The sequence below is a fragment of the Sus scrofa genome, chromosome 9 (assembly GCF_054392235.1).
Source record: "Sus scrofa isolate SSC_HxYL_T2T_F1_AM1 chromosome 9, Sscrofa_HxYL_maternal_Yorkshire_Landrace_v2.0, whole genome shotgun sequence".
Taxonomy (NCBI): Eukaryota; Metazoa; Chordata; class Mammalia; order Artiodactyla; family Suidae; genus Sus; species Sus scrofa.
The window spans coordinates 24,822,029-24,841,155 of NC_139391.1; the positions used below are offsets into that span (position 1 = coordinate 24,822,029).

General features: G+C 46.6%; 2 protein-coding genes across 7 annotated transcripts in view; one reads left to right on the top strand and one right to left on the bottom strand.

The window, feature by feature from the left end:
- LOC106504847 (uncharacterized) overlaps window positions 1-2,023 on the bottom strand; it is a 317,961-nt gene extending 315,938 nt beyond the window's left edge. Inside the window, exons 1-3 of the mRNA XM_084978588.1 lie at window positions 1,858-2,023; window positions 1,617-1,745; window positions 645-1,381 (exon numbers count right to left, since the gene is read on the bottom strand). Of these exons, the coding sequence (XP_084834714.1) occupies window positions 645-1,381; window positions 1,617-1,745; window positions 1,858-2,023 (1,032 nt within the window). The remainder of the gene's footprint in view (window positions 1-644; window positions 1,382-1,616; window positions 1,746-1,857) is intronic.
- FAT3 (FAT atypical cadherin 3) overlaps window positions 985-19,127 on the top strand; it is a 706,846-nt gene continuing 688,703 nt past the window's right edge. For 4 of the 6 annotated variants that reach the window (XM_084975649.1, XM_084975654.1, XM_084975650.1 and 1 more), the window contains exon 1: window positions 1,947-2,140. In XM_084975649.1, the coding sequence (XP_084831775.1) occupies window positions 2,089-2,140 (52 nt within the window). In that variant the 5' untranslated portion in view covers window positions 1,947-2,088. Of the gene's footprint in view, window positions 1,464-1,946; window positions 2,141-19,127 lie in introns of those variants that run through there. The other 2 variants (XM_084975652.1, XM_084975655.1) reach the window with 1 other exon arrangement.

Genomic DNA, 19,127 nt, shown 5'->3' on the forward strand with positions numbered 1-19,127 from the left:
ACCACCAGGGAGAGAGCATCCAAGGCAACGTGCCAGCTCCCCCGTGCCTGTTGTAGGGACAGATGTGCCTTGCTGTGCTGGGGGCAGTGAGGATGGGGGGCGGCGAGAAGGGGAGGTGTTAAGACTGCCTCTCAGCTTCGAGGGGAAAAAAGGCGCAAGTGTGAGGAGACACAGCAAGAAGTGAAGGCTCAGGAGCAGCCGGGTGTGCATGGGGGCGGAGTCCGTGTGGACTGGGAATCCTAGGAGGAGGGTGCCTGCAGAAGCTACTGGTACAGGCAGTCAGGCTGGGTTGCAAATTATCAAGCCCCCTTAATCACTCATTCCTCTCCGAGCACCTCGCCTGCATTTACACACACGTACACTCCCCCCCCCCCCCCAATGTTTAAAAGGATTTGGAGGCTGGGAAGGAGGGAGGAAAATGTGCCACGGTTACCTTTTTAGTCTAATACCCTCCCCCGTTCTCCGCAGGGGAATGAGATGACTCCGGAATCCAAAAATGTGTGGGAAAGTAGCAGGAATCCTGTCTGGGAAGCATATTTGAAATAAAAAAGGCACCACGTTTGATGGCTTCCCCTTCACGTTACAGAGTAACCTGAGGACCTTAGACAAGCTCTTTTAACCTCGCTGTGCCTCAGTTTCCTCACCTGTCCTAGGCGAGTTAACACGTGCTCGACCTCCGCGCAGAGCTGTGGTAGGGACGAGGCGGAAAGTGGTGTGTGTGAGCTCCCTGAAGCCGGCACCACGCTCCATCCGCTGTAGGAAGGCACTTTGGTGTTATCCTGGAGCCCCGAGAGGCCGGTGGGGGAAGACTGGAGCTCTAAAATTAGTCCAGCTTCCAGGCTCGGCGCCGGGAGCGCCCTCCAGCTCGCCGCGCCTCCCCCACCAACCCCCTCTCCTCCCGCCCCCTCTCCCCCACGCGGCGCTCGGAGATCGCTAGTCATCCCGGGCGCCGGGGCTTCGCTCCCCCTCGCCCTCTGCGCTCGCAGTTTGGGAGGAGGAGACAGCGAGAGAGAAGCGACTGGGGGAGATGAGAGAGAGGGGCTTGGCCGAGCGTCGGCGTCGGCTGTGATGGGGAGCCGGGAGCAGCCAGGCAGCGAGCAGTAGCGGCGGCGGCGGCGGCTGCAGCTCGGAGCAGACACGAGAGCCGGCGCTCCTCCCGGCAGGCTGCGCTGTGATCTGGGCTGCGGATTGGGATCTCGCGCCTCCGTGTCCCTCCTCCCGCTGCCGTTCTCCTCCTCCCGGCTCCCCTCCTCCGCCTGCGACCCCGCGGCGGCAGCGGCGGCGGCGGCGTCCCGAGCGCCGAGCGCCTCTGCTCGTGGCTCCAGTCCCAGCGAGCGCGCGGCGGGCACTGCGGAGGCAGCGGCAGCGGCAGGGTGGCCGGCTCACTCCGGGCAGGAGCGCCAGGAGAGGAAGACCGCGGGAGAGGCGCCTGGTGGAGCTGAGGATCGCCAGCGCAGGCAAGGGTGCGTGGGGATTTTTAACATAATTATTCGACTGCCCGTGCACCGGCTGGAGCGCGCCTCTAGGAGCACAGCTCAAGCTGTCGGGTGCAAACGGGCTGCGAGGTGGGCTCGGGAAGGCGAGAGCCGGCGGAGCGCATGGGGGAAACTTTTCACCTTGTAAAGTTCCTGCCTCAGCACAGCTCCGAGCCGCTTGGCCGCCGCCGCCGCCGAAAAGAGAGGAAGGAGGCTCGGTCTCCCGGCGGTAGCCGGGAGGTTGGCATGGAGAGTTGGCCAAGTTTGGGTCTGAAAATTTGGAGTGGGGGCGCGAGGGGGCTTGCGGATCGGTGTACCCACCCCTGGCTCTCTGAGCCCTGGCCTCTCGCTGCAGGTGGATGAGAGGGTCCAGGCTGCGAGCCTGTCTGGTAGCCTTCCCTGTAGGGCGCTGCGGGGATGTTCAGATGCCAATGAATGTACTTGAGAGTCCCGAAGGCTTGAGTTGGGTCTTCGCTTGGCAAGGCGCCCGGTGGAGCAGGGAGCCCAGACTCCACTTTCGCCAGGGAGAGCGAGGGGTTACAAGCCATGCTGCCGGGCCACTCCACGCTGGACTCCGGTTTGCGGGGGTCATGGGCAGGGTGAGAAGTACTGAATGGCAGCAGCCCTTGGACTGGAGCGACAGCCTTTTACGGAGTGGCAGGGAGGTGGGACTTTTCCTATCTTGACTGGGAGAGGGAAACGGAGTGCCTTGGGAGTGCATGGGTTTTGGCGGGCGTGCGTTAAGGTTGCTTGTCTTTGAAAAGAAAGCCGCGCGGGTCTGAGTGTCCTGGGGGTGCCTTGCAGCCCTTTCTGGGTTGGGGAGCGGGGGCGAACGCGAGGGCTCGCCAGCTCCGACCTCGGGGGCCCTCCCCAGGCGGTGCTGGGTTCACTCCCTTGCGGGGACCAGTGTGGGTGCGAGGCCTGGGTCGGGGTTCGCGGAGAGCGGGCGGCAGAGGCAGCGGAGGTGGCCAGGACCGTCTTCGCTCCCCGCGCGCTGCGCGCCGGGATTCCGCCAGTGGGGGTCGCTGAGCTAAAGAGCATCTGGCCCCCGGGCTTGCGCGAGATGGCGAGCCCGGGTATTTTTAGCAGCGCTGTGGTCTGTATGCCTCCTTCCCTTCTCACGCTGACTTTTGTCGCGTGTGCTTTCTGAGAGACCGTTAAACACCGACCGCGATTAGGCCTCGCAGAAAGCAACTTTCATTGTTCACTTCTCCCTGCCCAGCTCTCGTGGGCGGGGGCGCGCCGGGGGCAAGGATGCGGGGTGGCGGGAGTTTGGCCGCGAGCTCAGGGCGTCTCTTGGGTAGCCTGCGACAGGAGGAACGGAGGGTGCTCCCGGCATGCGTGTGTGTGCGTAGGTGTGGTGGTGGTGGTGGTGGTGGTGGTGGTAGTGGCATCCTGCGGCGGCGGCTCCGCGTAATAATGGGGGCAAGTTAGGCCGTGGAAGGGGATCCCTATGGGGATCTGAGGGGGAGGGAGCCTGCAGGGGCCCGGCGAGAGATCACCGTGGGGTGGGGGGAGAGGAGAGGCTCCCAGGAGCGAGAGGCGCCTGCGGCCTGGAGCGTGGGCGGTCGGTGGCCGTGGCTCCCGGCGTCGGGCCGGCCCAACCTGCCTCGGCCCCAAGCTTCATCTCACCGCCACCGCGCGCCAACTGGAGACTCAGCTTCTGGTTCCGGCGAACCTGCAGCAGTCGCGGCAGCAGGCAGGGACGGAAGCGCGGTCTGCGCTGCTGATTGAAGAGTCTTTTCTCCTCCTCTCCCCGGTCTCCGGCTTTTCCCCGCCCCCAGACTCTGGCGCGTTTGTTTTCCAAGTTGGATCCCACTTCCATTTACAAGTGTCAGACAAACCCGCGCGAACCTCCCCCGCTCACCCCGGCCCCAGCCAGACGGGAGAGGGGCGGGGGGCGAGCTGTCTGGGCAGCACCTAGGGCTGTGCGACGCTCCCACGGGGGACTTGACCAGCTCCGGTTCCCATTCGTGGGTCCTTGATATTTAAAAAGAAACACGTAAACAAACAACGGAATTCGAACCACTCCTGGCCCCTTGTATTCCGCCGCTTTTCTCCTCCTCGCCTCGGACGTATTAATTTTCTGGCCCTAACGCCTGTCTTTTCAAAGGCAAGTCGGGGGTGGTGGGAGGCAGGGGGCGGAGGAGCAGGCCGACCAGTTCATCACGGTGGATTTGTGCGCCTGGCTTTGTTGCTAGGATTAGATTCTCTGATTGCGCCCGGGCTGAGTTAAATGCAGAAGGGCTGAGAACCGGCCAGAAAGACTGCAGACGACGTTGCCCCTGATGCAGGCGGCAAGTCCAGGTGGTGGAAGAGGGAAGCCCGCCATCTAGGAATTGAGCAAGGAGGTGCCCCCTTCTCAGGATCGATTAAAGAGAGCCTTGTTTCGCTTCCACTGGCAGGCATGGAACTTCTCCTAACGTTTATTGAAGGCTTGAGTGATGTTCTGGTTTGTGACGTGGAGATTTGAATCTGAGAAGGAAAGGAAGGGAGGGGATGGAGGAGAGAGAAGGAGGGAGAAGAGATGGAGAGATGGAGATTCTGCAGAATCCTGGAAACTGCACAGAGCTAACTGCTCCCCCCCCTTTTTTTTTTTGATTCTTACTCCTAAATTGGAGCAGTTGAGCAGTGAGAGAAAAAAGGACAGCCAAAAAAAAAAAAAAAAAAAAAAACCAGGGCGCCAAGAGACAAAGACCAAAAAATTCACAATAACTTTAGCGCTTTGATGTGCTTTTTTTTTTTTTTTTCGTAGAGTTGAAGTGAGGTAAGGGTGTTTAACGTTTCTACAAGGAGAACAGTTCTCTCAGAATTAAACGGAATGCTGCTATTTAATCATGAATCCTTGCTGTTACCCTTTTGGAATGTGGACAATGAATGGTGCTGGGGCGGGTTTCTCTGCACGGAGAGCTGGGATGAGGAAGTTCCCAGAACTGTCCACTTATAATGTCTTCATATCAGAACCACACAGAGGACTTCACATGAAAAGCAGCTGGCTCAGAGATCAGAAATCGGTCAGCTGCTGGGCTGGCTCCATGTCTTGTAGCTGCAGGATTTTCACAGCCAGTGTTTTGTTGACCAGTGACTGGCTATCACCCCCCCCCCTCCCACTTTCAAATTTATTTATTCTGGTCCTGGCAGAGTCCTTTTGGGGATTTTTTTAATAGTCAGGATCCAGTCTATCTGTTAACTAGCAATTACAGTTGTGCTGAGCTACTCAAAAATGAAATGAGTAGCAATAAACATAGTGGCTGCCCACTGACCTATATGCTCTCTGGTTATTTTGCCAGCTCACAGCTTTTCAGTAAGCAGCAGCTCTTCGGGCTGCTCTCATAAGAATATTTTTGATGTGTCAGATTGTGTTATCAGCCTTGCTTTCTTCGTGTGCTGCAGAATGACCCGCTCTAATCCGGCTGATGAGTTATGTTTAAATATAAAGAAGTAGGCAGTTACCAGTGAGGAGAGGATATTTAGTCAGGAGCAGCTGGCCTGAGGAGAGCTCCCCATGGCTGCTGTGCTGTTATGCTAGATTAATAGTTCATAAGGCAAATAGGACCAAAGTGGCTTTATTTTGTGGCCTTCCTCTGTCCCATTGACAGGTGGGTTGGCTTTTCCCCGTGGGGCAAGATGGAAAAGGTAATACGAGTGATGCTTAGCTTTCTTGCATTGTGGGTCCTTCCGAGGCGCTTTGCTTCTGCAAGAGCATGAAGTGGGGATCATCTCATGGGATCAGGTGGTACCATCCGCTTGGATTGATTTCCTTTGATTGCTGGGGAAGGACTATTGATGAACCCTTGTCTTTGCCGATTGTGACAAACACCAAGAAGGAATGAATGATAATTTAACAGAAAGAAATCTGACAAACCTGCCCCATTCCTTCCTGTAGATAAGAGAGCCCCTGGTTTCCACAGATGTGCAGTCTTTAAAAATTAAAGGAAGAAACGCAACCTCTCTGCACATTGCTTTGCTTATTCGTGAACTTCTCTAAAATACATCTTAATCTCAATTGTTGACTATGTCTTTGTGACCCCTCTTTCCACCCCATTGTGAGGGTTGGTTCTATTTTTATAGCCTGTCCTTTGAGGGTGATTACACTACCTACTGCCTAACAGGCACTAAATAAATATTTGTGGCTCAGGTGACTTCCTCTGTGAAGACCCTGATGGTACATATTTTTTCTGTGTTCTGCTCAATTTGATTCTATATGCTTCTCAAACATACAGATTTTTTTTTTTTTTTTTTTTTTGGTCAGTTGAAGAGTATCTACTTCTTTAATAAGCTTTTTTCTGTCTTTGTTTAGACTGTTCCTTTTCCTCAAATTTCTTTCCAAGAATAACTTTGGGCAAGCTTACCTTTCCTTGAAGAAATAAAAACAAAAAGACTCAGTTGAATGCCACAGATTGAATTTATTGAGAATATATTTGACACTTGTTTGGTGGCTTGGAGCCAGCTTCGGGTCTACTCAAATAGGCTATCAGTTACATGTAACAGTGACAAATGACCATGCTAGTAGTTCTGGATTGGAATGGCCCTCCCCGGTTAGTCTTAATTTTAGCCAGTTCTAGGATTGAGATATTTTTGGATTAAAGTAGAAGGGATGAAAATTTGAGAATGGGTTTACTGGCATGATGGCGGTTGGAGGAAATGGAGAACAGATTTCAAAACTTAATGATCAGACTCTTCATATCATCAAAGTGTTAACTCCTTTGCTGATTATAGAGGGAGGCCTGGGGTAGGTGGTAAGATTGTCCTTTAGAAAATGCTTTCTAAGGAGTTCCCGCTGTGATGCAACAGGATCAACAGTGTCTTGGGAGCGCTGGAACATAGGATTTGATCCCTGGCCCAGCACAGTTGGGTTAAGGATCTAGCATTGCCCCAGCCGTGGCTTAGGTCTCCACTGCAGCTCTGATCTGATTCCTGGCCTGGGAACTCCCTATGCTGCGAGGTGGCCAAAGAAAAGAAAAGAAAGGAACAAAATGCTTTCTGAGAATATAACCTTGGTTGGTTGCCTGGACAGAGAAGTTGTACATGGGACCTTGAGAGGGATCCTTAAGCAGATTTTAGTATTCCACCTTTCCCCATCTTCTAGGGTTCCAAGATTGTGGAGCTTCTAGTTAATAAAGGAACTTTGTTCAATGACTCTTGCCCTTGTGTGTTTTCCATTACTCCTTTTGTTTTAAGTCACACACTTCAAGTCATTCCTGTTACTTTTCTTTCTTTAAAAAAAAAAAAGCTTTACACAATTTCTGTTGTGGCTCAATGGGTTGAGAACCTGACTTAGTATCCATGAGGATGTGGGTTGGACCCCTGGCCTTGTTCAGTGGGTTAAGGATTAAGGATCCAGTGTGATGTGGCTTGGATGCGGTGTTGCTATGGCTGCGGCATAGGCCTGTAGCTGCAGCTCTCATGTAACCCCTAGCCTGAGAACTTCCATATATGTCACTGGTGCAACCCTAAAAAAAAAAAAAAAAAAAAAAAAAAAGCTTTACTATTTTTAGTGTATTTTTTTCTGTTTCTTTTATCCCTTTAAGAAATTCATTCCAGGAGTTCCCGTCATGGCACAGTGGTTAATGAATCCGACTAGGAACCATGAGGTTGCGGGTTCGATCCCTGGCCTTGCTCAGCGGGTTAAGGATACGGCGTTGCCATGAGCTGTGGTGTAGGTTGCAGATGCGGCTCGGATCCTGCGTTGCTGTGGCCCTGGTGTAGGCCAGTGGCTACAGCTCCGATTCGACCCCTAGCCTGGGAACCTCCACATGCCAAGGGAGCAGCCCAAGAAAAAAAGAAGGAAAAAAAGAAAAAAAAGAAATTTATTCCATTGAATTTCTGTTCAGTAAGATTTACTTACCCTGCTTCCATTTGCAAGGCAGTGTGCAGGATTTAGATATATCCTTTGTCAAAGTAAGATATCCTTTTTTTTTTTTCTCTGCTTACTGTTTTGTTGGGAAGGTGAGATACCCATGTGTGCAAACTAGAAATCAAGACATGGATATTTGTTAATGACAAAAGAGTGTCACAGAACGGCTTTCTAGGGGAGGAAAGGGAGATTAATATGAGCTGAAGTAAACTTTTAGGAGGGGTATAAAGTGAATATAATCCGCCTTCGTAATTCTTCGTGAAGATCTAATGTAGGCAAAAAAGTACAAAATTTAAAAATTCTTGTATTTCTTTAGGACAGTGCTCGTTTTTGGAAGAACATATTCATGGCAGAGGCTAAATAGATTGTTGGAACCTTTTTTGTTGTTGTTGTTGGCACATGGCGTTCCCAGGCCAGGGGTCAATCAGAGCTACAGATGCTGGCCTGCGCCACAGCCACATGGGATCCAAGCCAGTCTGTGACCTACACCATAGCTTATGGCAGTGCCCAATCCTTAACCCACTGAGTGAGGCCAGGGATTGAACCCTGGTCCTCAGGGATGCTAGTTGGGTTCATTACTGCTGAGCCACAATGATGGGAACTCTGGCTGTTGGAATCTTTAGTGTTTTGATAAGACTCTGGAATTTATTCAGACCCTTTTCTCCTTCATCCTTTTGTGGCTCCCCATCTCCCCACCCCTAACTTCAGAGAGGAACTTGAGATGTTTTAAATGTGTCTGGGAGCCTGCATTACAGGTTTATGTTCGTGCCCCACTTTCTCCCCCATGTATACACACTGGCTCCCTCGTAGTTCCATCACCAGCTCTCTTTTGTTTTTTTGTTGGTTTGTTTGGTTTCTATTTTTTTTTTTTTTCCTGTTGGTAGTATTTAAAAAGTGTTGGTGCAAATAAGGTGCCTTTAGAAGGGTCCTTTAAAAAATCATTCATTTTTGTGTTTTGCATAAAATTTAATGGGTCACTTATGGCACTCCCTCTTATTATTCATATTATTCAGTGGTTAACTCTGGGAGGCTTCTCGCACCACCCAGACGCCCCAAATTGATCCTTAAATAGATAGTTTCAGCCTTGGCTGCACTTTGGAATCACCCAAATCAGCAACAGCTGATGCACAAGTTGTATCCAGACCATTTAATCAGATTGTCTGTGGGTAGGACCCAGGCATCTGTGTTTGTTGGTTTGTTGGTCTTTTTAGGGCCACACCTGCGTCATATGGAGATTCCCAGGCAAGGGGTCAAATCGGAGCTATAACCACTGGCCTACACCATGGCCACAGCAACGTGGGATCCGAGCCACGTCTGCGGCCTTCCCCACAGCTCACGGCAATGCCAGATCCTTAAGCCACTGAGCGAGGCCAGAGATCGAACCTTCATCCTCGTGGATGCTAGTCAGATTCATTTCCGCTGAGCCGTGACGGGAACTCCAGCACCTGTGTTTTTTAAAGCCTCCAGTGAATTTCACCGGGGAGCCAAAGGGCAGGGAACCCTGCTGCCCGAGGCTTTGCCTTGGATCTGGAGGTGGAGCTCCTTCCTTCCCAAAGCTCCCAACCCCGGGGAATTTGAATGAAAATCAATAACAGGTGCTGTGCGTTCTCCTGCTGTGAATGTCCCCCTCAGGGCTCAATCCTGAGCTGACGTTAAGCTGGACTGGCGCTGAAGGAGGTGGCTGGCAAGGTTATGACTTCCATCTTCCTGGTTCTCAGGGCTTTTTGTTTTTTGGGGTTTTTTTGGTCTTCCATTTTTTAAAGTTTTATTGAAGTACAGCTGATTTACAAGGGTGTGATAATTTCTGCTGTACGGCAAAGTGATTCAATTATACACATAGACACGTCCACTCCTTTTCAGGTTCTTTTCCCATAGAGGTTATCGCAGAACCCTGCTGGAGTTCCCTGTGCTCCATGGCAGGTCCCCTGACCTTTGGTTCTCAGCTTTGCCAGTGATTAATATCCCTTCCGTGGCCGTCTGTGGATTTCTCCTGTTTGACTCTAGTTTGCCGTGGTGGCTTCGCTAGCTAGTATCACAGTGTGGTCCAGGAGCCGATAAATGAATTTGGAAGGTTTCAGACATCTCCAGGAAAAGAAATTCTTCTTTTTTTTTTTTTTTTTTTTTTTACATTTAGCATATTTATTTTAGCATGAATAAAGAATTCTTAGCCAAATGCCTTTCTCATCAATAATAATGGTAATAATAATAATAATAATAATAACAACAATAACAATATCTTCTGTTTTTAAAAATATCGGACTCTTCCTCTGTGTGTGTGTGTGTGTGTTTCTTAATGTAACTCTGAATTCAGGGAATAAATTCTAGGTATTCCATCCGTATTTGCTCAATTTTCATTTATAAGGATTACAAGAAATGTATTGCCCAAAAAATGCATCAGGTCTTCAAGCAGCTTACAGTCTAGTTGTGGCTCAAGATGGGTACATTTAACGGTGAGACAGCACTGTTTCATGTTGGAGGTCAGAGGAACTTAGGAAGTTTGGCAGGTGTGCTTCTGGCATGTGTTAGGAAGAAACTTCATGCCTGTGGACTGATGTAATTGGCATATTCTTATTCTTTGTTTGCCTCTGATGCTTAGTTAGGAATCCTAGAGTTAGCTTTAGCACAGACAGCTTTGAGGTGTTCTCTCCTTTAGGAATTCAAGCATTCAGGTCTGTTGCTTGCTTTTTCACATTCGAAAGAAACAAAAAAAGTCAAGTAAATTGTAGGCCTAGTAACTCTAGCTAGCTCTCAGAACGTGGGTGAAAGGCTAGAACTTTTTCCTTGGACAGTCAGCATGACTTGCGGGTCTCTGAACTTTGCAAAGCAGTTGCAAGCACTGTTTCAGTTGTTCATTCATTCTGTTCTTTTCGATTCTTTTCTTTTGGAGATGCCAGAGATAAGCCCAGCTACTGAGTGATGGGCAGATATGAAAGGTTAACTGGAAGTTTAATTGTAACTTCAGGGCTTCAGCTAAATTAAATTCCAAACAATCTGATACAAATTATAGGCCTTGCAGTCCTGAGGAAGGTTAAAAAGTGAGCACATTGGAGTGGCTATTCCATTTCACATTTGGAAATAAACCAAATTATTAGTGCTACTAAATATCATTGAACATTACTTCACAGTTGTAAACATCTGATAAACATGCCAGATAATACAGATTAAATCTAGTGACAAATGCACCTAATGACAGTATAAATGTCATTTTTTCCCCTATCAGAAAATACTGAGCGAGTGTGTTTTCTTTAAAAGCAGAATCAGCTCTGTCTTGGGGAAAGGAGTAGCTTGGTCTATTTTGACACCTAGTGCATCTATTACAAATGTTGATTTTTTTAAAAAAAATCTGAGTATGTGATTAATATTGGGGGCATCTGAAATGTCTTTAAGATTAGTTTGAAATTCTCTGTTTGACTCTAAGTGGGGGCTAAACGCTGGCCCTTGGTGCTGTGACTGGTCGAGTGGTGTGTTGATAGCTGCTTGTGGCATGGGCCTGGGCCAGGCTGGCGTGGGTAGCCCTGGTGTCCTCAGATTGACCTGGCTGTAGAGAGCCTCACTGTAAAGAAATGTACACACGAAGATGGGCCAAATGCAGATGACTTTCACATTGCTGGAGTTAGGGAGAATATAGGACTCTTTCCCACATTCCAAAAAAAGGCAAGTTTCATAATAACCATTTCAATCAGAGGAACCAGAATTCAGAAGTGTGTAGTAATCTCCCTTGAGAATTTGGTACCTATCTGATAGGACTCGAAAGGCGTTTCGGAGTGTCAATTAAATGGAAAAATATGCCTGGCATTGAATATAATTAAGAAATGTTGAAGTCTGGTGTCTACACATTCAGACGCTGTATTCGATGGTTTAATTAGCGAACCAGGATTTGGATTTATTGACAGAAGTTCTCCTTCACATGGCGTGTTTCACTCATTAAAAGCTCTTAATGCCTTGGATCTTTTTAGCTCTTGGAACATGACCATTTGCCATTTCGCGCTTCTTGACTTTAGTGATGTGTGTGCTTTTTTTTTTTTTTTTTTTTTTCCTTTTGGACTTTGCAACTGATTACAATGATGTTACCTCTCTCACAGATGCCCATTTCACAGAATGAACCCATGATATCGCCTCACATTATGAAGTGTCACCAAGACATCAAGACAGGGCTTCATACCACTGGAAAATAAGGAGTGGGAAATATACTTATTATAGTAGAATTTTTGCCCCAGCAGTTTTAAAGTAATTTGTAAGAGCGTTTCTTCTTAATACTGTTAGCTCTCTATTATATTTACCTGATATTGAAGTACAAATTTCCCATGTCTTTTGCCATATTATGGTTGCTCATTTAATGGGAGAAATCCTTTTTACTCCAGACTGTGGGTATAGGAAAGATTCCAATTGTACAGGCGACTGGGAAATTCTTTTCCCTTTTAATATCCTTATTATGGATATATTTCTTCTTCCTCTTCTTCTTTTTATTTTTCTTTTTAGGGCTGCACCTGCTGTCTATGGAAGTTCCCAAGTTAGGGGTCAAACTGGAGCTGCAGCTGCCAGCCTACATCCCAGCTCAGGGCAACGCCAGATCCCCGACCCACTGAGCAAGGCCAGGGATTGAACCCACATCCTCCTGGCGACTAGTTGGATTCACTTCTGCTGTGCCACAACGGAAACGCCTGTATTTCTTCTTGAACTGTGTTTGATGATTATAAATGCTTGAAAATACTGCAATGCCTAAAGAAATCACTTAGGAATGTGGACCATAAATGAGGAAAGAGAGAAACACCGTTCACCTAATCCTTGAGGATTTGTCACTTCCTGTTTACAGTTTAAATTTTAGGCGTTTCCACCCATGGCGTAGCAGAAAAGAATCCAACTAGGAACCATGAGGTTTGATCCCTGGCCTCACTCAGCGGGTGGAGGATCCAGTGTTGCCGTGAGCTGCGGTGTAGGTTGAAGCCGTGGCTCAGATCCCGTGTTGCTATGGCTGTGGTGTAGGCCGGCGGCTACAGCTTCGATTTGACCCCTAGCCGGGGAACCTCCATATGCTGCAGGCACGGCCCTAAAAAGACAAAAAAATAAAAAAAAAAAAATAAATTTGAACTGCCTCCTGGAGGAGTAGCAACAGCTAGTTTTATATGATCTCTTAATCCCCTGTCTTCATAGTTCTGTTCTTTAACTAGGAGCGGTTAACATAATCTAGCATTCCATCTTCCCTGTAGACACAGCAGACCATTCACAGTCTGGAAGAACTACGTACACATCACATTGTTAGTCCTTCTGAGGGCCTGGGCTGGGTTCTTCAAATCTGTGTCATTGTTGGCAAAAAATGTATTGAGTGCTCTCACTGCCTTGTACTGATTTTGCCCGGAGCGTATTAAACAAATGATGGAGCCTGACCCTTCACAAGTTAGATTTCTCAGTTGCCTCTTGTTTACCTGGATGCACCCAGAAAAGGACAAAATGCATGTGTGACCCAAAGTCAGAAAGATGCCACCAACATCTTCTACTGAGACGAAGTGACATCATTTACTTGGACATGTGTCGGCAGTAGCAATGGGGCAATACGCCTTGCATTTATCTTCAGAAGACAGCTCCTACAGTGAGGGAATTGCGTGATCTAGGCAATTGATTGGGAAATGTTCGGCAAAAACGTACTGTCTTGCCAACTCAATTTCCTAGATCTCCTTGAATTATCCAATAATTAGATAATCTTCTTTTACTTTGGAGGTGCAGATTTTGTGTGTGGATTTATTTGCGTTAATCACTCCCTTCCCAAGTTGTATTCAGCAATACGCACAGTCTGTTCAATTTACAGTCTATTTCTGTTAAATAGGTAGAATGAATAACATATTACATTCCCTCTAAAGAGAGAGAGGGAGATACAGGTATTTTATGAGATTTGCCACTTTCATGCAGCTCATCAGTGGTTATTATAATAATCAGAGTGAATAAGCCTAGATTGCTCTTATACAATAGATATATTTTTAAATGAGAGTGTAAACCCCATTTTTCAAAGCAAATCACATTTTAACTGCATCCAATTAGGGAAAACTCACTATTTAAGCAGATCCGGTGGCACATTCTTTTATAAAGTGAAGACTATTTTGTTTCTCCTTGATTTATCTGCTTTTCAACTGTAAATGTTTGCATATCAGATTTCTTAAAGAGAGGCAAAAGTGTACACACATGGGAGATGTATTTTCTCTTTTATATATGCGATGACCTGAACGTAGGTTTGACCTTCTCCGTCAGCACTGCTTTGAAGAGAAGCATTACAGGGGAAGCTAGATGGGGGAGACATGCCTGGAGCAAGAGAGGGTGGGACTGTCCACTGAAGCCTGAGAAATGGTGATAAAGCTTGAGAATTTCTGGGCAGTTTGGCCAGGGCAGGGCCACCCAGAATTACACCACTGATGATATCCTCTCCTTTGTGACGATGCTGTAAAGATCCAGTCCACTTGCCTACTTTGGGAACAGCCAGAAAAGTGTCCCTTCCCACTCAGGGCTTCTCAGCTTCCAGGGTCCCTCTTCCTGCCTTTTGTTCTCCTCCGTGCTTGTGGCCGTCTTTGTATGTCCCCACCTTTGCACATCCTGCAGTCACTAGTTGGAGCTCTATACCATCCTGAAGGTCTGTCTTACCTTACTTGTCTTACCTTTTAAGTCTCTGTACTGAAGCATCCACTCCAGTCTGTGTTACTATCATAGCACCTAATGCCATCCTCCTTGTAATGAACTTCCCTGTGTTGGTGACTCTTACTCCCTATAGACCATCATTCCCTGGGCTCAGTGGTATAATATGAATCTTTGATTCCCCCACTCTTATTACTGTTGGATCTTACCAGTGTTCAATATTTAACGCTTGGAGTTCCCTGGTGGCATAGCAGGTCACTGTGGTGGCTCGGGTTGATCCCCGCCCCTCCATATCCATGGGTGGATTCTGCATCCGTGGATTCAGCTTACCTCAGATCGAAAACATTAGTAACATTGCCAAGTGGTTTCAAAAATCAAAATTTGAATTTGCCACACCGGCACTTATTTACATAGCATTTCCATTGTGTTTATAGCTACTGATAGAGCATTTACCTTGTATTATGTGCTGTAAATAATCTAGAGATGATTGAAATTATTGGGGAGGAAGGTATGTGGGTCGTATGCAAATACTAGGCCATTTTATATAAGGAATGTGAACACCCATGGACTTTGGTGCCAAGAGGAGGGCCCTGGAGCCACAGCCCCATGGGTACTGAGGGATGACTGTAGCATGTTTGAGGTCCACATTTTCTCTGTGAAGGAAAGATCGTCCAGGCAGGTCCACCCAAGTCCTTGACTGGCTGATCTGCCAAAGCTGTGGCTCTTTGACGTTTTAGCACCACGTGCGGTAAAGACACCCAGAAGCCATATTGCCTGCAGACAAATGTTTGTCACCTTTCCGTAGCACCTCTTTGTTTTGCAGGAGCTCCTGAGAGAGCCATTCCTTGCCTGAAGGTACACACTTACCTGAAGGTACACACTTACCTGAAGGTACACACTCGTGGAGGTTGATGTTCACAGTCACAGGTCAGATTGACTGGGAGGTGGGACACGCACATCTCAGTGCTGAGTCTCTTCTGTCTCAGGAAAGGGCCGAAGACATGTGTAAGAATGTTGTTATTACAAGAAAACTTGAAGCCTTTCTAATTTATATGTAAAAATTAAATTATTTTTTAAACACCTTTGCTGTAACTCTTGTTACACTGAACTGCAGTCAGCGCACCCTGCCAGTGGCTACCGAGACGCAGAGGTTCCCAGGGTTGCTGCTTATTCAGTGCGGACCATAGTGGGCAAGAGAATCCTGCTTTAAGGGTCAAATGTACAGGCCCTGGCACAGAGTCAAGCTTGTGTGTATATGAATGAATGTACAGAGTTACCCGGCAATGTGTAATAGAGTAGATTAAGAGCAAATCTTGTAAAATTCCAAATTATCCTTTTTTTTTTTTTTTTTTTTTTTAAATGACACTGCACTAAAGCATTATTTGAGGAGCAGGCTGGTAAAATAAACCCGAGAACAGGTAAGTGTCTTGGGAATGTCATATCACAGAAAATGTTCAATAACTGTTTCTCGAATGAATGGAAATTGGAAAAGGCTGTGTCTGTCTTTTAGACACTTTGTCATTCTGTGAGCTTAACAAACAAAATCTCATTAGCACCACATCTATGGGAGCATGAGAAATGTGTAATGCTTTTAATTTCTTATTAAGTGATTTGTGTTTATTGAAAAGTGGCTTGAAGGTACACTGAACAGAATTCATCCTATTGGATTTAGGTGAGTCTAGATATCTGAGGCTTTCCTGCACTTAGAACATGCTCTCAGTGCAGTATTGGAATAGGGGGTGGAAGGAGCGAGCTCTTATTTCTGGGAGGGTTTACTGAAATGAGAAGACGAGGAGTTAGACTTTAGAGAGCCTTTTCTTTATGCCCCTATGCCTTTTCAGTTTGTGTGATTTTGCGAAGCCTTTATTTCTCCAGGCACACTTTGTACGTGTCTACAAGCAGATGAGAGGGAGCGAGGGCTCTTAGGGGCTGGTAGAGGCAAATGTGAATCCCGTTTTTTCCCTATTAACTCACGAGGCCTGCTGGGTAGCAGCAGGCACCAGCAGACATTTAATTGTGTGCTAGGTAAGGCTGGCACAACGCCAGCATCATGGTGGAGTAAGAATTACACTAATCAGCTGGGATAGACTGCATATATTGATTAGAGTTGGATTTTGTTATGCAAAAAAAAAAAATCTTTATAAATAGTGGGAAAGTAATTGAGAGTAATTAAAAAGGCAGAGAGTTAATTCACAGTTCTTCAGATGAAAAGGCATTTTGATCCTTTGCTTCCATGCAGATTTCCGGGCAGGCCGGAGCAGTTTGGGGAGTGCAGAGTCTGAATGGTGTGATCCCTGTAACCACTGCCCTGGAAAGAGAGGAAATAAATGGGCAGGCTGCGTAGATGAAGCACTGGTGACCGAGTTCTATTATCTTGTTCTTAGTGGCTCATTGCTGCTGGAAGCCTTCTTCTTTGTTTGGGTCTGGGGGCTTCTCTTTTCCTTGTCTTGATCTCTCTAACAGCTTTTGGTTATTACTAATATCCCTAATGAGAACTGAATTGGGACCCCAGTATTCCAGTGAACACTGGTGAGATCATGGAACCACCCTGGAATTACCTGGAATTCCAGCATGTTCTGTCATTGCTTCCTTCCTTGCCCCAAATGAGAAGGCTTTATAGTCATTTGATGTCCCAGAGAACACTTCATCTCTGAAATGATGACCTGGAGTGGTGTGTCTGCATACCCTTTCTTGCCTCTCGCCCTGTCATTCATAGGCACTGCCTGCCACAAAATAGATGCTCAACAAATATTTGCTGAGTAGGTGGATGAAGTGATGTTGTATAGGTTTTAGATGCTGAAGTGATTTAGCATCTTCGAGAGACGTTATGGATGATGTTTGGTGGAGTTCCAAGCATCATTACGATTTGAGATCCTGAATAACAAGTAGGGAAAGGGGCATAGGGGAGGGAAGATGCAGACGGCTAAGACTGATGGAGCATCAGGCTCTTTGCATATGTATCTTTGTTCCAGCATCAACTGTGTTCCGAGAGGCGGGTGCTAGTGTCATCATTTCACAGGTGACAAAGGTATGGTTAGAAATTGAACCAAGGTCACAGACCTTCCTTGGCAGGATTGAGATTGGAACCTCCTGCTCTCTTGGACAATCAGAGCTTCTCAAAGATAGCCACAGGGATGCCCATACCGGAAGGGGAGGATGGTTTCATACTGTCAGGGCGTGGTAGTGGAGGCCAAAGATAGGCCATGAGCATCAGTCGGGTTTCTTTGAAAGCTGAGTATTTCTTTTCTTTTCTTTCTTTTTTAACAAAAATTCATGTGAATGTTACAGCCTATTTTGTAATATGTTTGGTTACATGTAAAATCGTATTTTAAATCAAAGTGCTTAAAATTTCTCCCCCAGATCTTTAGTTAAAACTGACTCACCTAAATTTGCTCCAAGTGTATCCTCTGGGCTTCCTCTGGAGTTTCCATGAAGAGAGACTCTGTGTGGCAATTTGGTTGGAAGAGAGACTGGGGAACCTATCTTGAACTACTGTTCCCATGGCCATATATAGTTTTTTTACCTAGAGTCCATGCTTATTTGCAGAGGCCAGGGCCTGTTAGAGATGAGGATGCTGCCCAAACTCCCCAAGATTTCATCTGGTTTATCCAGGAGCTTTATGTACCATTGACGTCACTGCTGTGAATCCAAGTTTGAGAAGCAGGCACAAAACCATACTTTACTGCACCATTTGAATAATAATGATGATGACAATAGCAGTTGCTCTGGTATGGTTAATTGGTTAGTTAAAAATGTCATTTTATCCTAGTTTTACTATATGGATGAGAAAATTTACAGGAGAAACTTGAGAAAAGGAGAATGTGGATGAAGAATCCTTGAAAACCAGAACACTCCCAGACTGCTCATTGGTCAAGCAAGCACTGAACTGGTCGAAGACTATTAAAAAGGAATTCTTGACACTATTCACAATAGTCATTTGAATTTGTCTAGAACCATTTACAATTTGTCATTCATTTTTGCGTTTGTTAACAACAACTAACATTGGTGGGAGATTTGCATATATTATTCATCTAACCTCCAATACCTCTTTGAGGCAGGCACTGTTATTTTCTTTCCTTTACAGATGAAGAAATTGAGGTCCAGCGTTAAGTGACTTGCCCAAGATGACATGCTTGAGAAGGTGTCAGAGTTAGGATTCAAACTCAAGTTTATCTAACTTTACAACCTCTGCTCTTTACCCTGGGCTGGGTCAACAAACAACTGCTTCCTTCCTTTGTGGGGTTCTGAGTTCCTGGCCTATCTTCAGCCTCACTCATAGTGACCCTCTCGTGATCCTGTGGACGTATCTGGGCTTCTCCAGACTATAGCATCCCTGGAAACACCTGCCCGTGCATGACAAACCTGGGTAGATTTTCTAAAACTTGAGTATGCAACCCAGGTCAGCAGGAAGCAAATTGAGCCCTGGGAAGAATGCAAATGTTCCCTCTTGGCAGTCACTTTTCCCTTTCAGGTTAATGACGACACAAAAGGAAACGGAAAAGTTGGCCCATAAACGTGGGTTATTACAACTTTGCTGGAACTAACTTCAGCATCGCTGGAATGGTCCGAAATCATGTCACTGTACTCCTTGGAGTTGGGTTGTTAGATTCCGAGTGACTGCAGTTTTCCAAGGCAGGTTAGATCAAGAAGCTAGAAATCTGCTATTTTTTTGATTTTGACTTCTCACTGAAGGTAAATAAAAAGATGGAAGATAAAAAGTAGAGAATTGCATTAGCTTGATTGGGGGCTTTATTTGCATAAAAGAGTCTTTGAATCACAATTACCCTCTGGCTTTGGACGCTGCACTTCTTGCCTTGCTTATTCTGTAGTCCAAGGTCATTACTAAAAGGCTTCCTGTTTCATGGATGAAGACGTACTGAAATATTAATTTCATTGCCTGAAGTAGATGCCTATGGTCTGGTGAATAACTTGAGGTTCTGTCAAAATCACAACGTGAAAGAGAGTTATTTTTTATACCTTTGGAAAGGTGGTTCAGGAATTTGAGTAATAGGCAGCTATAACTTCACTCTCATTTTTGCCCATGTTTATGACAGACATGAGTAAAAATCTTTATGTGCTTTGGTAATTACTTCAGTGAAACAACCATAACTGGGTAAGTTGCATGTTTAAGGCATCAGGGAAGAGATTTTTGTTTTGTTTTGTCTGTATGTAATTGC